General features: G+C 40.0%; 2 protein-coding genes across 4 annotated transcripts in view; one reads left to right on the forward strand and one right to left on the reverse strand.

The window, feature by feature from the left end:
* capn5b (calpain 5b) overlaps positions 1 to 16146 on the reverse strand; it is an 81042-nt gene that overhangs the window by 27628 nt on the left and 37268 nt on the right. For all 3 annotated transcript variants that reach the window (XM_055017336.1, XM_055017334.1, XM_055017335.1), the window contains exons 4-6: positions 9895 to 10103; positions 8765 to 8957; positions 1056 to 1249 (exon numbers count right to left, since the gene is read on the reverse strand). In XM_055017336.1, the coding sequence (XP_054873311.1) occupies positions 1056 to 1249; positions 8765 to 8957; positions 9895 to 10103 (596 nt within the window). The remainder of the gene's footprint in view (positions 1 to 1055; positions 1250 to 8764; positions 8958 to 9894; positions 10104 to 16146) is intronic.
* On the forward strand, positions 12567 to 13887 carry ompb (olfactory marker protein b). The gene has a single exon (XM_023263561.3). It carries the CDS (start codon positions 12714 to 12716, stop codon positions 13194 to 13196), a length of 483 nt encoding a protein of 160 aa, XP_023119329.1. The 5' UTR covers positions 12567 to 12713; the 3' UTR covers positions 13197 to 13887.

Consider the following 16146-nt stretch of genomic DNA (forward strand, 5'->3'; position numbering starts at 1 on the left):
AATCATGTATGAATCTATCCATTATGTTAAAGCATAAGCTGGAAAACAAGCTGTGCTTGCTACTGTGAATCATACGTAAACATCAAGGGCCATTCTGTGTTCACTGCTCAGGGGAAACACAAGCATTTACTGGATGCATTAGCTCCATGTTTACGTCTCTGTTTATGATTCAATGACAAACGTCCACATCTCAACAGTCTGTCTCAAACAGCCCCCATTAACAGTAAAGGGTTCTATCAAACCATGAATAAATTATTCAGTGACAGTGAGTGAATGATGGCCAAAGAAGAGAGATGACACGTCTCTTTAATAACATCTGTCTCTCTTTCAGCCATATCAATAATTCAGACTCCATTATTATCCAGCTTTACCACCTCCCTGTTTGTTTCACAGTCTGGTAGCCAACAATTCAAAGACAGAGATGTCGAGGGAGCAACTTCATCTCAGTTTTATGTATTCCTGTAAGAAGCATAGAGCAGCATAAATGAAGGAGTAAAGCAGAGACTAAAACTAAAATATGATGTATGAAGCTGTTTTCTGGAGGATATCTGAGCTGCACTAGCAGAGCTCTCTACAGACAACAGGGCTGAATTTAGTGATTCTTGTTCGCTCTGTGGCCCATTAGCTTGATTGCATTTCCATTTTTCATTGTCTACATGACATCTCCCATTGTGCTGCTTGCTTGTCTATGTCACCGGCTTTATATATGGATTGGTCTTTGTTCAGCCTTTTTGCTGTTTTCTCATTCATCGCATGCACTCTCTTAGAAACTAGTGTGTCAAATTTTGAGGCACCAAGGGGAGCGGCGCACTTCCGACATTTTAAAAATTACATTAGGGAAATTGGTTAAATTGGTGTGGGTCAAAACAAGGTCACGTATTACGGGACAAATCCATTGTTTGTGTCGCTCTGGAAATGTTCCACATTTGACTCAGAGCTAATTGTGTGAGACGGGAAATGACAGATGAGGACAGCTCAATGAGCCTTCATGAGATTTGGGTGTTTAAAACCTGCAGTGGTTCATTTGTGCCTGTAGGTGGCGACGCTGCGATTACCTGTCACTCCAGGGGCCGCTCCACTCCTTCTCCCCCCAGGGGTTCCTCATGCGGATCATGTGCAGCTTCTCCGACTTGAAGAAGGCCAGCAGTCCGTGACCTAGCCGCACTTTCCGTACATCCGTCACAGCGTAGGCGTGGCCTTTGACCAAACCGCAGTCCAGACGAGCCTCCATGTCTTCTATCGTGGTCGCCTGGAAAACAGCAAAACAGGGAGGAATGGTTGTTAAAAACAGAGAAATTCATAAAAAAATACAATTACAGAAGCAAAATTCCATTTGAAAAACAAAAAAAGGAAGTTAATTGTCTACAAGTGGTGCATCCCAGTAGCTTAAGCATGTGACCCATAAACAGGGGCTAGCCCCCGACATAGTGGTCATGGGTTTGAATCCCGCCCATGGCCCTTTGCTGCAGGTCCTCCCCCATATAATAAGGCCACAAATCATTTTCAAATAAATTGTCTACAAATGTTACTAATCAGGACATGTTTATGAGGTGAAAGGTGCAAGGATCTTTCTAAAGGCTGAACCATTAACTGAAAATATTAGTGGAATTGCATAATGCCCAAGGGCAACATCCAAATCAAAAGAGCTTTAAATAAATGCAAAATGTGCTGTACACTGATCAGCCACAACATTATGAACACTGACAGATGAAGTGAATATGACTTTGACTAAGGCCTTGTCCACACGTAGCCGGGTATCTCACAAAACGAAGATATTTTTCTACGATTCGGCCTATCATCCACACGAAAACGCAGATTTATGTCATCAAAAACGATTCTTTATAAAAACTCCGACCAAAGTGAAGATTTGCGAATTCTCCGTTTTATGCGTCTGCATGTGGACATCAGTAAACAGGGTTTTGCGTTTCGAAACGTCACCACCTGCGACAAAATATGTTCTTACGTCACATATGCGACCTGTGTTTACATTCGGTAACAGTATGGATGCTCTCACAAGGTTTTGGGCGCTGTTTCTTGTACAGGCGCTTTTTACTTGCTTGTTTTTACAAGCCCAGATACTGCTCCATATTCAACAACACAGGCGAAGGACGATGTTAAGGACGGTTATTCTCCACCACCTTGCCATTCCACATCCGAGGCTTACTCTGATTGGATAGGATTTGGGGAACTACTGCCACCTAAAAGTCCGGCATGCTTATGAATGTGCTTAAAAACGCACTTATGCGGTTAGGTGTGGATGAAGTTTTTTTCTAAAAACGAGGTGGTGTGTACGTAAGTTTTTTTCTAGACGGAGGGGGCAGGATATTCGGTTTTACAAAAACCCTGCTACGTGTGGACAAGGCCTTAGATTGTATTGTCCCCGTGGAGAAAGTCTTTTCCACAGCACCATTCTACTTGATTTACATTGGCAGGACAGTACAAAAACACTGTTCAACATACAAGTGCCCTTTTCACTCTGTCCAGAGCACTTTGGCCTTTTGTTAAGGGTTGCTATAATAGATAGGATCAGGCTTTTGCCTCGTCCCATCTATTACAGCATCGATCATCTTGTCATGATGCAACCTTCTGCTGGGAAACCTTGAGTTCTGACATTCATGTGGATGTTTGACATGTACCACCCACCTAAACATTGCAGGTCAAATAACCCCCTCAACACCCCAATAGTAGTACTTGATGCCAGTTTCCACCCACAGCAGGACAATGCACCCCTCATTCCAGCTTCCCTCCACTGGCTCCATGTCCGTTTTTTGAATTGATTTTAAGATTTTGTTGATCATTTTTAAAGCTTGCCAGGGCCTTGCCCCTGGCTGTATTTTAGACATGCTAACCCCGTATGTCCCCTCGCGCAGCATTAGATCCTCGTGTGGGTCCCTCCTACTTGTTCCAAAGTCAAGGCTTAAATACAAGGGCAACCAGACCTTCTACATCAGGACCCCCCAGCTTTGGAACGACCTGCCTGAAGAGATAAGGCTCGCCGAATCAGTAGTTTCTTTTAAATCACTTCTTAAAAACCCACTTTTATAGACTTGCCTTCCTGTAAAGTTCTCTTTTATTTCTTTTTTATCACTATGTTCTACCTGTCAAAGCACTTTGTGAATGTTCTTCTGAAAGGTGCTATACAAATAAAGTTATTATTATTATTATTATTATTACAACACACCACAAAAACTGCTCGGGAGTGGCCCAGGAAACACGACAGAACTACGGTGTTCACCCGGGTTCCACATTCCCCAGATCCAAATTTTATTGAGCATCCATGGGATGTGCCAGGATAAGCCTGATCTAGGTAGCTACCACCCAGCAACCCATAGGACCCACAGAATTGACTGGTGCCACAGGACATCCCCAGAGGTCCTTTGTCCATGCCCCACTGGGTCAGAGAAGTTTTAGCAGCATAAAGGAGACCTACACAATATTATACAGGTGGTCATAATGTTACGCCTGATAGGTGTATGTGTCACTAAAACACAATCACTGAGGTCTCCAGCATTTCCAAAAGTGTTGTAGAAGTCATAAACCTCTGAAGTGATGTGGATGCAAGATCAAAGTATGTTTTGAAATGTGTGGATGTTGCCTGAAACAGCTCCCTTGGAAATGATATATAAGTAGATTTGAGAAACCAAACCTGCTGCAGTTCAGAGTTGCTTTATATAATGTAGACTAAATACAGATTTTTCTCATAGCTTGCTGAGCAGCAAACATGCAGGTTATTGCCTGGAAATCTACACACATTGAGAGTTTAATGTTTTCTTGTATTATGTAGTTGCTGTATGAACTTTATTTACTACCTCTGTCTTGTTTAGCTCGATTTGACCATTACACTACACTCATCAAAGTAACTGGAACCTCAGATTGTTCGAACAAAGTCCATTAACTAGCAGCAAAATTAGCAGTTCAGTATGATCAGACTGGTTGTAATCAAAGCAAAATTTCAGCCAGGTTATCTAAAAGTGCAAACAGCTGAAATGTTGATAATAATAAAAATGTGTACAAATACGGCAAACACAGATATGATGCATGCTTACATGGGACAGTTTAAGGTAATCACTTTACCATTTGCTGGAATTATTCTTCAAAAAAAGTGATTAACTGACGGAGCATTACTGACGTTTCTGTTATTTATTTTTTCTTTTTGGCAAAATGCCAGAATTCAAGTGCTTTAACTGCTACTGATATAAATTGTGGCCAATGAAAGACTGCAGAATATTTATTAAATAGATGGTTTTCTTCTCTGAAAGCCAAGGTACACACCAAACTATAAATTGTGTGTAGTGTTACCCCCCTAATGGCAAGAATTTCCTCTGAGCAGCTTTGTGTTACTGCATGATCAAAACAAGCTTTTTCCCAGTAGGAAACACAGAAATGTTAAGAAGTTCTACTCATTTGTCTGTATTTTTCAATATCCATGGAACTACTACTTCCCCCCTAGTAACAGACAATACTACTAACAATCAGATTGGAGGCAACACGGCCAATCAGAAATCACCTCCTCTGGTTTCTGATTGGCTGGCAAACCTGAGCATGCAGAGCAGAGACTGGGGGAGAAACACTGAGCTAATGCTCAAGGGTTTGCAAACACACACCGAGAGGGAAACCGAGTCAAACCGGGTGAACGAGGTTATCATTGTGCACTTGTGTGGATAACAAGAAACACGGCAATAAACGAGCTGAGCTTGAAATAGATTTGTTTTGCTCAAATTATTACAAAATAAAATAAATGTGGTCTGTGCTGAAAATGGGGCCAGTGTGCTCCGAAGAATGAGGCACAAACATAGGAATGCAGAACCAGTGCTCACTCTGTTAATCTTTCATATACAGTAGAGGAGCTGGATTTACAGCAGTGGTCCTCAATTGTGCGCCATCACAGTCAGAGTGTTTTTCATTTCACTGTGATGCTGATAGCAGTTGATGGCGTCTGCTTTCTCTGCTGCAGACACGGCTTCAAGTTTCTCTGGTGACTATGGCGGACGAAAAACTAGTGGCCTTTATTTGCTCTGTTAAAACCCCACTTGTCCTTTTCTTGTTTCTTGTTTAATGTGTCGCTGTCTTGTGACAAGACAGCGACACATTAAAAACAACTTTCAGGTTTCAATTGTAGCTTCTAGTGCATGTTGTAGAAACTAATTTTTTGTACAAGATTAATTGGTACAAGCCAGACTTGCTGCTTTTGATGATCCATTAGAAGTATTAAAATTAGAATTGGACTTAACTGACATTATCTGAAGGCTCTACAGTAGCAGTGACTTATTATGTAGCACAATCACTGATTATTCATAATAGTCATTTTGTGTCTCTTTTCAGCAAATTAAAGTCTCATATGTTCCTAGAATATGTTTTTCTGCTCAAAATACCATAAAGATGGTTTATTTCACCATGACTGTATAACTCTTGGTTTCTTCCCACCTCTAATCAGGCTGTTTCAGTGTCCGCAGCTTTAATTAAAGCTGAGCAGCTGCTGTCTCCGCTCCCTTCAGGAAGAAGACTCTCTCTGTATCAGTGATTGACAGCATGAAATAAACCAGCTGACCTAGACATGACATAGATGGCTCTGAAGCGACTGCTTTTTAACATGCGGTCTTACAGGGCTGCATTTGAGTCATTATTTCAAATTTGTTCAATTGTTTAACAGCAGAAACAGAATAGCACGTAAATGAAGACAGCGTTATTGGGAGTTCTGCTGGATTAAAATGCAGTTTATGTGAGCACAGGGACCAGGACAAAAGTAAACCTCAACTCAGTTTACATTGACCTAAAGCACAACAGGAGTCTTAAAAAGCAGTAACCCACTCAGCCCTTTTTTATTGGTTTCAAATCAGTCTTCCTCAATGTCCCTCAGCTTTATAATTGACCTCCGGGCATGTGATCACAGCTAATGGTAATGTTAGCCACATTAGCTGCATAATGTGCTAACACAAAGGATTTTCCCATTGTTATGGTGACATTGTTGTCAAAAATAAAAGTAATCCACTATGCACAGCTAATGGTAGTGTAAAAGCTAATAGTAACATTCAAGCTAATGGTAATGTTAACCACACTAGCTGTAAAATGTGCTAACACTAAGAATTTTCCTACTGTTACGGTGATATTGTTGTCAATGATAAAAGTAATCCACTATGCAGAGCTAATGGTAGTGTTAAAGCCAACAGCTACGTTAAAGCAAATGGTAGTGTTAAAGCTATTGTTAATGTTCAAGCTAATGCCAATGTTAAAGCCAATGGTAAAGTTAAAGCTAATGGTAATGTTAAAGCTAATGTTAATGTTAAAGGTAATGGTAATGTTAAAGCTAATGTTAATGTTAAAGCCAATGGTATTGTTAAAACCAATGCTTATGTTCGAGCTAATGGTATGAACATTTGCTGTGTTTTGTTCCAGCTGAGACATTTTAGAGTTAAGAGAAGCAGGTCGAGAAAGTAAATAAATGTGGGGGTATGCAAGCCAACTGCTAATTCTGAATGGATCGCTTCAGTGAGGGAACGGGATTACACAAAGTTCTAGCTTGACGGCTATTTTTCCACAACTTTCTACCTAAGAACTGGATAAATTTCATACTAATTTGTAAAGCTGGGAGGCTCTCAGCAGGTTTTAAGTCTTGTCATACCTCGACAGGTTTCATGGGCTTCTCTTTTTCATTTAAAATGTTAACCATTATTTCATTTTAACTGTTATTCTGACATTAAAGACTTTAACGTGCTTTCCTTAAAGAGGTACCTATTACAACACCTAGGCTTAGTTTTAGAAATGTGAAATATGCATCCTATTCATTTGTGGGCATAAATCATGTAATCTCATCAATTTCTGCACATCAAGGAGCTTTCGAGGCAGAGATTTTTCCCAATACACGGCTGCTATCTCTGCCGCAAGACACCAAAAGTGACTGTTTCAAAGAAAGAGAGGTTTTTTTTCATCCCTGGATTTTAAATCAGAGCAGAAAATGTTCTAATTATTCAAAGGGCTCTGGGGCGCAAGAGGTCAGCTTTGGTGGATTAGACAGTTTTCAGAGAACAGGTTCTGAAATGCTGTTAAAATGCCAAGTGCAAGCATCCCGGTGCTTCGATCACAAAAGCAAGGTGCTTCAATACAGATTTAACTGGCTGTCTGATATTGAACTTACATAAAGTTGAACCAGCAGAGGTTGAGGTATCCAGATTTTTGACCTGTCTCTGATACAAGTTACAGAAATTCTCCCTATAAAGCATCCAACGTCACTCTCATTTTTCAAACTAACACATCATTTTTGTTACACAGTTTGCATGTTGCTGAGGTTACTCCATTTATATCAAATGAATAATTTTCTCAGACTTGACTACGCTCCTTCAGAGCCACAGAGAACATTATTCCATGTGTAAAGGTCAATCAGCCACTTTGGTTGAGAGTGAAACATTTTCAGAAACATTAAATGGAATAAATTCTTAAGCGTTGCTGTGCTGCAAAGCTAATTTGCCAAGGAGAACAACGATTTTTACTGTGAACACGTTAGCATGCTAACATTAGCAATTAGGCTAAAGCAAAACTCCTCAACTAATTAGAGCCTCATGAAGATGTAAACAACTGTGGACTCTTAACTGTAATTTTTACTTTTACATTGAATCTACAATTCAGACAATTTCATTTCATTTAGCAGACTCTTCTTTCCAAAGCTACAAATCTACACTGTTGTGAGCATTTATACTTGTCCAGTGGTGTGTCTGCACTGGTGAAATGCTAGTTAGCGGTGGAGTTTCTGACACGGAGCAGATCTTGTTGGAGTTAGCGCTAGTAAATGTTGAACAACAGTTTTACTGAAATGACTGCAAAACAATAAAGAGGGAAGATGTCGCCAACAACTGAGTCACAACGCGGACAAGTAGAGCTATGAAAACAAGAAAACAACATATGCTATGCTACATGTTTGAATTATGAAGTTGTCAGATACAATCATAGACTATTAAATACTATATTTCATTTCACTGAAGCCAATCTATGCACATGACTATTGCTTTCCTTGAGCGTACCCAAAAAGCATTTTTGAAGATTGCCTAAAAGCCTTTTAGTACTCAGATATTTAAAATTTGTGGTCGATAATCCAAAGCAACTATCCAACATCACATTGCAGAAACAACAATTTGTATGTTTCATGATCGATGATATTGTTTCTACAAAAATCTGACAGAATCTGAGAAGTTTAGAACCAAATTAGCGCAATATGACAGCTGCAGCATCCAACATCTGCAAACCAAAATAATCAAATCTTGACCTGAAACTACGGTGAATCTACTGGCTGATGATGGTGCCATTTCTGAATGAAGTTTGGAGGACAAAAAAACAAACAAAAAAAATGTAAACCAAAATGATGGAAGGAAAGGAAAAAAGTTTACGTCTGGCAAAGAGGAAAACACATTACGTAGCTGCATTTCAAACAAAACAGCAGCACAGATCATATGAGCTAATGCATCACAGTGCTACAATTCTCCCTCCAGGAACTCATCACGCAATTTGACATTCCTCAAACTGATATTTTACAATCTACGACAGATCGGGGCCAATATTTTATTAGAGCCATCTCGCAGAGTGATGTGTAATAAATCTTTCCTTCTGTACAGTCTAAACATGCCTCCAGTCTGCCTGCATTGCAGCTTAAAGTCTTCCTGAGGTGCCACTCATTTGGAGGAAAAAAAAAGAACAAAATAATCTTAATCTGTGCAGTCAGGTTTGTTCTAAAAACCTCCGTCAGGTAGAAATGAGGTGTCTGGACCTCCTGACTCACCCTGATGGAGCAGCTGATGAGGCCGTCCCTGTTGTGGACTTTGAGGACTCTTTCAAACAGCTGGTTACGAGCTGCCTCGTCTGTTGCCATCTGACCCTCCAGCAGGTCCACGGGCTCAGAAACACCACCTGTAAAGTCCACCAGTGCGTCAGCCGTGTTTCCCCCATCCAGAGCCTCGTAGCAACCGTAAACCCTGCAGGAAGAGGAGTAAAGTATGGTTCTGTTTGATAGAATTGCAGCGATTAAGCATTTTGATCATCAATCATCATAAAAAGAAGCCAAAACTACTAAACAATTGCTTCTCTAATATGAGGATCCTGGGCTTTTTCTGATATTTTATAGACAAAACAATGAATAAATCAAGAAAAAATTTAATGGATACTAAAGATAATAGTCAGAATCAGTTAATTTGCCCAGTAGGTTTTCACATACGAGGAATTTGTCATATGAGACTTGCAGTAAATGCAGTAAGAAGGATGAAGAGATTTTAAAAGAATGCAATTGTTGCAGTAAAATAAGAAATAAAGAAGCAAGTGGAGCAAATCCAAGGAATTTTAAGTAATAGAAATATTAACAGTGTGCAAGAAAGTGCAAATTTTTATTATTGTTCAAATTTAATTAATATATGATGCAATTATTAATTGTATAAAAACTATTAATGATTATAAAGGTTATCATCAATTATCTACTGTGTAAATGTTTAAAAAGACACATCTATTGGCCGTAAGTTGACTTTATATAACAACAAGAGCACTGAATTTATAGTCTAGTATATAGGGTGGGCCAAAAGTGGCTTACAGTTGTTCAATATTTGTTTCACGTTTTCGATCCAATTTATCCAAACCATAATTCCAAACCAGCATTCCAGATCCCTTATTCATCAATTTTAGTTTCGATTTTTATAGGTTTTTCAATTTTTTTTTTACTGGGATTCTGAGCAATGGCAAACAAATTAAATCAAGAGCAAAAAAAAGTGGATATTAAAGCAGTATTGGAAGTGTGAAAATGCCTAAATCTACTCTTAGCACACGCTGTACAAAAAGTTACACGAGTTTGACAGAATCTAATCGGATTTTGAGTTTTTCTCATCTAAAACTGGATCTGTGCAACTTGTTGGTGCTGATACTAACTTGGCATAGGCCTTCTCCACCAGGGCGCTCCAGAACTCGTTGCTGTCATTGGAGTGGCAGTAGACCAGCTGGTTGTCCACCGTCGGTAGCCGGTCGTCGATCACCACGTCCACCCACTCGCCGAAGCGCCAGAAGCGAAAGTGGAAAATCCCAGCGTAGGAGTCCGGTTTTTCCGTATCCCACTCCTGCTCCTTCCAGTCGGGAATGACCTGTGAGAGGAGAGCGGAAAAAGAGGTTCAGGTGAGCAAAACAAACAGCCGTCGGGTGTGTGGAGCGTAAATAAAAAGAGGTGGAGTGGGCAGCCGGAGTGAGACCACGTCCCCTCATGTCTGCTGATGCATTTAGGATTAGGGGGTGAATTTATAACCTTGCCTCTCCCAGTCATAAATCCAGCTGTAATAGGACATGGGGGAGAGGTAATAACTGTTTGCCTGCAGTGTGTGTTGGAGTCAGCCGCCTGCAATTGCTGTGGTCCAGTGAAACGTCTATAGGCCTCTATTTTCTGATAAAAAAAAGCAAAAAAACTAACAACATAGAATTTTCAAAGCAAACACTGGTATCAGAAATAAGATGCAATGTGAATTACATAGCAGCTCAGAGACCGTTTGTATTCCAGTCCTGTCCTTCCTTCTTGGGACATAATGCATTTAAAATCTATGTTGTCTATGTTAAAAAATCATTAAAAAATTTGTTGGATTTTCCAAATATAATTTTGTATTCACTCAACTTTCATTTTTAATTTAGTCAGCTAATTTATTACATAATATAACAATGTCAGTTCTTCACCTAAATATTTAAATTAGTCAGGAACATTTGTTTAATAAATAATATTGTAGAGGAGTTTTTTTTTTCCACATTTAACTAACTGTGGGCTCATTTTTCCCTGCAATATAAAAGTCCTGATCCTCAATGGAAACAGCATGTCACGTCAAGAAACAGAAGACCTTTAAAATGTCTCATGTGCAGTTTTAAGAGTTATAATCCCCTAAGTCACACAAAAGGAAAAAAACATGGAAAATTCTTTGATCAGTTATTTTACAAAAATGGAAAACTATAATCAACTGGCACAACATTTTTACAAGTGCAATAGCTGTTACAAATCCTGGAAAAAAAATGGAGGTTGTACGTATTATAGATATTTTATCATCTACATTTTTAACATGTTCCCATTTCCCAGTCTGCAGTTCAGTCAAGATGTTCCCTAAACTCTTGGTCAAATGACTTCTGGCTGACTAATGGTTTCCTGATTGCAACAAAAAGTGCAAATTTTTTTTGTTTTTCACAGAATTTGGTTACTGCAAACAGTTGCCTTTTGGTGAATGTTTTCAAGAGACACGCAGGATTAAAGGATGTCAAGATTTTAAACTTACATGTGATTAAATTTATAAATAGAAGCTGGTTGGAAAGCAGAAAATCCAACAATTCTTCCTATATTTAAAGTTTCTTGCTCTGATAACTTGCTGCTGAGGTTTGGGATTCAAAAGTTAATATTTAAAATCATTGGGTAAATTTGTCATTTGATTATTTACAAAAACATTGAATTTTTGATTTTATGCCACAGGTTATACTTTTTGTTTAGTATCGAATCAAAAGTAGAAGTTGTAATGAACTGTTCCTTTTTAGCTTGTAGTAACAATGTACAATACAGTAAAAAAAATTATCTATCAATCTATGAATTTCTCAATTTTTTGCTATAAAAATAGGCACACTGCCTTTAAATAGTGATAAAAACAATGACTGAACAGTGTCCAGAATGTACGGTTGTACTCTCTAAACTATGTCACGGTGTGCTTGCTCTTATCTTTTATGAAATATTGCTTTCCCGTGATCCCACGGTGACTCCCAGAGAAGAAACACTCCTGAAAAGTCTAAAAGTATAAATAAGACATGCAATTGATGCCACAGATGACGCAGTAAGTGACACCACATGTGAACTGGCTCACAGAGTTGCAGCGGGTGTCCTTGGAGATGTCAAGGTGTGCTAACTGAACAGCAGTTCCTGTCAAACCTCTCAGCAGGAGGTGACACTACGCTGATGGAGAGAATCTGGCCTCTCCAGAGGACCGACTACGTAAAGCCGCTTTAAAAAGAAGAGGAGGAGGGGGAAGAAGAAAAAACAAAGCACTGCACCACAGAAAGCTCAGAGTCATTTTGTAATCCTTCGGGAGGCAGTCTCTCTTGCACTTCACCTCGCTACTGCTTTCCCTGCGTGTCGCTGCACTGTAGATAGCGAGGGCGGCTCCATCTATCTCAGCTTTCATCTGGGCTCAGTGTTGCTATGCAGCAGCTGAACTCTGGTAGGTAACTGACCCGACAACTGACCAGAAACACAAGGAGAAGGCACCTTACCTTCCCCTGCTGTCCGTCAACATGAACCCAGAGAGGAAAAAACAGGTTTTCCCGTCACTCCCTTCCTCTTGCCCTCAACTAATAGAGTCCAACAGAAGAGACAAACTTACAAACCAATGTTCACATTTACAGGCTTCTAGGATCACAAAATATAAGAAGCTGTTACCAAGCAGACAAAAACAAATCTGTGACAAACAGTGCTAAACCCACTTCCCTAAGGACAGCTCCTGCACTATGGTTGCAAACGTCATTAGATCTTGTTTTCCTTTCTGCTCATCTGTATATGCATGTAAGGCCCGCCCTCTTCTATTCCACTGATGTCACTGTGCGAGCCTACAGGAAAGGAATAAACACTAATAGCCAGCGGACGGCGAGAAAGTGAAGAAGCTTAGTTTCGACACAGCTGCCGATCTAATCCAGCCCCGCAGTCGGCATCAACTGCTCAGCCTGCTGAGGTGTGCCGTCCAAGCATGTCCACGGAGCTGGAGCTGCCCTTCAGGCTGGACACCCAGCTGACGGAGGTGATGCGTCTGAGAGTTCAGTCCCTGCAGCAGCGAGGCCAGAAGAGGCAGGAGGGCGAGCGGCTGCTGCAGGCCAATGAGGCCGTGTACCGGCTGGACTTCTCCAAGCAGTCCCTCCGGTTCTCACACTGGACGGTGCGACTGGCCCAGGCGGGAAGACTCACCATCACGGCCACGTCGCAGCTCTGGACGCCCGACCTCACCAACCTGATGACCCGGCAGCTGCTGGAGCCCGCCGGGGTTTTCTGGAGAGCGGCGGGCTACGCCTCCGATGCGCCTGTCCAGTGCTACGAGGCGGACGTAGATGAGTTTGGTGAGAGGATCGCAGAACTGGCAAAGGTAAGGAAGGTGATGTACTTCCTATTTGCCTTTGAGGAAGGCTGCAGCCCCGAGGCTGTCGACGGCTCCATCACCTTCACAGTGGAAAGTTGAGACTTTGCAAACTTGGACTGATGCTGCCTCTTCTGTGCTTGTGTGCTTATAGGTTGCATTTGTGGCATGAATTGTTCTTCTTCAACTGTCCATCAGCAACTAAATCTGTTGAGGTGTTTCTTCATACCTTTGTATGTTTAGATATCGGGCATAAATACAGCTTAATAAATCAAATAAATCAATAAGATGTATCTGCATTTCCTTAACGAATGTCAGATTGTTCTTGCATGTTGAACAGAAGTGTTCTCCTGCCTCTCCTCCTGTCTAACAAACGGCCAGCTCTGAAGGGTTTGGTGGAGTCGAGTCCCACATGAGATAATGCATAGAGACAGTGTGTACTTGTGTGCATGGCTGTGAGTTTTCCCCAGCGCCCGAGAGAACAGGTTCCTGCTGCCTCATCTGTCTCCGTCTTGCATGGTGACCCTGACAAACAAGAGAGGGGAGGCATGTGGATCTCCTCCTGCAGCCTCGCCCTCGCTGCTCAACGCCGCCACAGGAGATGAAACAGTAACTGGGACTGTGAATGACAATTGTCTGAAAAAGCGTAAGAGGGAAGAAAATAACTTTGATGTCAGTAGGAATTAGACTTGTCTCTTGTCAGGGCAAAGCAGGGAACTCACTTGCCACCTGAACCGTCAAACCATTAGAGACGGAACCTTGGTTTTCTCTGAATAAAGTCTCTTGCTGCACATTCTCAGGAGTCTCAATTAAATCGATCTCGCCCACAGTCACGAATGCATGAATATAAATGTTCACTGAGTCTGTTGCTCATGTTTCCCTGTGAACAAGAGTTAAACAAATGGAACAGGTTTGAGAAAAATCAGTTTGCTGGTCATGTTATTATTAAGTGATGATAGAATTAAATGTTACAGCATCTCTAGAACTCAGTGAAAAGCACTTCAGAGTCTAGAAGCTTTTCCATGTAATTAACTCCTACAAAAGCAAAACGAAATGTTTTGAAGCAGCAGCTCTAGTTCACTGGGGACAAGTGTCTCCTGTGAGGCTTCAACCATTCCTTGTTTTGCTTTCATAGGAAGTAAAGCTTGTGGCTAATGGGATTTATAGTGATGATTATCGTTGTAGAAAGGCTGCATTAAAATAGGCAGGAAACGACTTTCCTGAGTTACCATGGCAGGCAGCCGTACCTACAGAGTTAATTATATTTTTAGAATGATTATCTCTCTATATCTTTTACTGCCTAAAAAAAAAGTTGACGTCAGACAAAATTAGACAGTGACGTATCGTACACTACCATTCAAACGTTTGGGGTCACCCAGACAATTTTATGTTTTCCAAAGAAATTCACACTTTTATCCATGTGCTAACATAATTGCACAAGGGTTTTCTAATCATCAATTAGCCTTTCAACACCATTAGCTAACACAATGTAGCATTAGAACACAGGAGTGATGGTTGCTGGAAACGTTCCTCTGTACCTCTATGGAGATATTCCATTAAAAATCAGCTGTTTCCAGCTAGAATAATCATTTACCACATTAACAATGTCTAGACTGTATTTCTGACTAATTTAATGTTATCTTTATTGAAAAAAAACTGCATTTCTTTCAAAAATAAGGACATTTCAAAGTGACCCCAAACTTTTGAACGGGAGTGTATATCCATATTTGGAAACATATAATGATTTGTAAAGATACCCAGCCCCATCTACATTACCATTCCAGTAAATTATTTTCACAGAGAACTTGTTACGATCATCACAAATGCCCATTCTGGTAAAGAAAGCTCAGAAATGACTTAAATTAAGGAAAGTTAAATTTTACAGAAGAACTTCAAAGCAAAGAATACTGAATTCCTCTTCCAAACTTCACCATAAAATAGATGCATTTTTACTACTTGATTATTTTTGGTTTAAGTAATTTGTCTTGTTTGGTGAGCAGCATAAAGGTACTACATTTATGCTTGTGTTGTGTAATGATAATTAAAATATATTTTTGAACCTTGAAGCTAAGTTAAGCTACATAGTTGTCTGCATATATGTAACTGCGCTGTCCTCTACATATTCCTGGACAGTTGTTAGTGCATTACTAATTTCTTGTATTTATTTATCATATTTTGGCATTTTATCTTTTATTACTCCGGTTGAATGTTTTGTTTTGGAATTTTGGCATTTCCTATTTTGATTGGTGTTTTTTCTAACCTAAGCAGTTTTCTAACCTAAGCAGTTTCTGGGAGTTTTTTTGCTATATGGAAACAGTACAACAACCGCTGAAATTGGGGAAAACTCAGAAATGTTTTAAGTTAAAGGTTAAAGTAAAAATGCCATAAATCATAAAAAAAATACATTTAAGAAACTTTTTCAAAAGCCCACAGGTATTACAAATACTGGAAAAATGGTCCTACTATAGATATTTTACAGTTTTTTAAAACTGTTTCCTTACATACTACACCGCCTGCAGTTCAGGCGAAAAGTCCCTGGATTTTTGAAAAAAAAAAAAAACACAGAACTTGCTTTGTATCTTACAGTTTCTGGTTCTGATAAATGTATGCACAGCAGTGTAATAGGGAGAGGTTCCCAACTTCAGAGGGGACATAGTTTTGCTTTTTAAAAACATTCAAGCTCTACTCTGGTCCTTCATATGGTGATAATTCACCTGCAGTTGTTTGGTAACAACTGCAAACTGCCAATAGAAGAACTTGTAGCTGTTAAATTACAAAGCCTTAACAGCCTTAGACGGTTATTAATTACTTATACGTTAACATGAACTTGTAATGACAGCTTTACAGTGATTCTAATCTCTACTTCAGTCACTTTCAGGTCAAGTAAATCCTTGAAACAACAACAACAAAAAAGAAAATCCTGAATAAAACCATGAACCATAAAGTGGAGGTGTCAAAAAGCAGCAAAGATGCAGCTCATTGAAGACAGAACTGTGGCTGATTGTGTGTGACTGTGAACAATGAACCAGATCTGGAGTAAACAGAGAGAAAC

Source organism: Amphiprion ocellaris, chromosome 14, assembly GCF_022539595.1.
Source record: "Amphiprion ocellaris isolate individual 3 ecotype Okinawa chromosome 14, ASM2253959v1, whole genome shotgun sequence".
Lineage (NCBI taxonomy): Eukaryota > Metazoa > Chordata > Actinopteri > Pomacentridae > Amphiprion > Amphiprion ocellaris.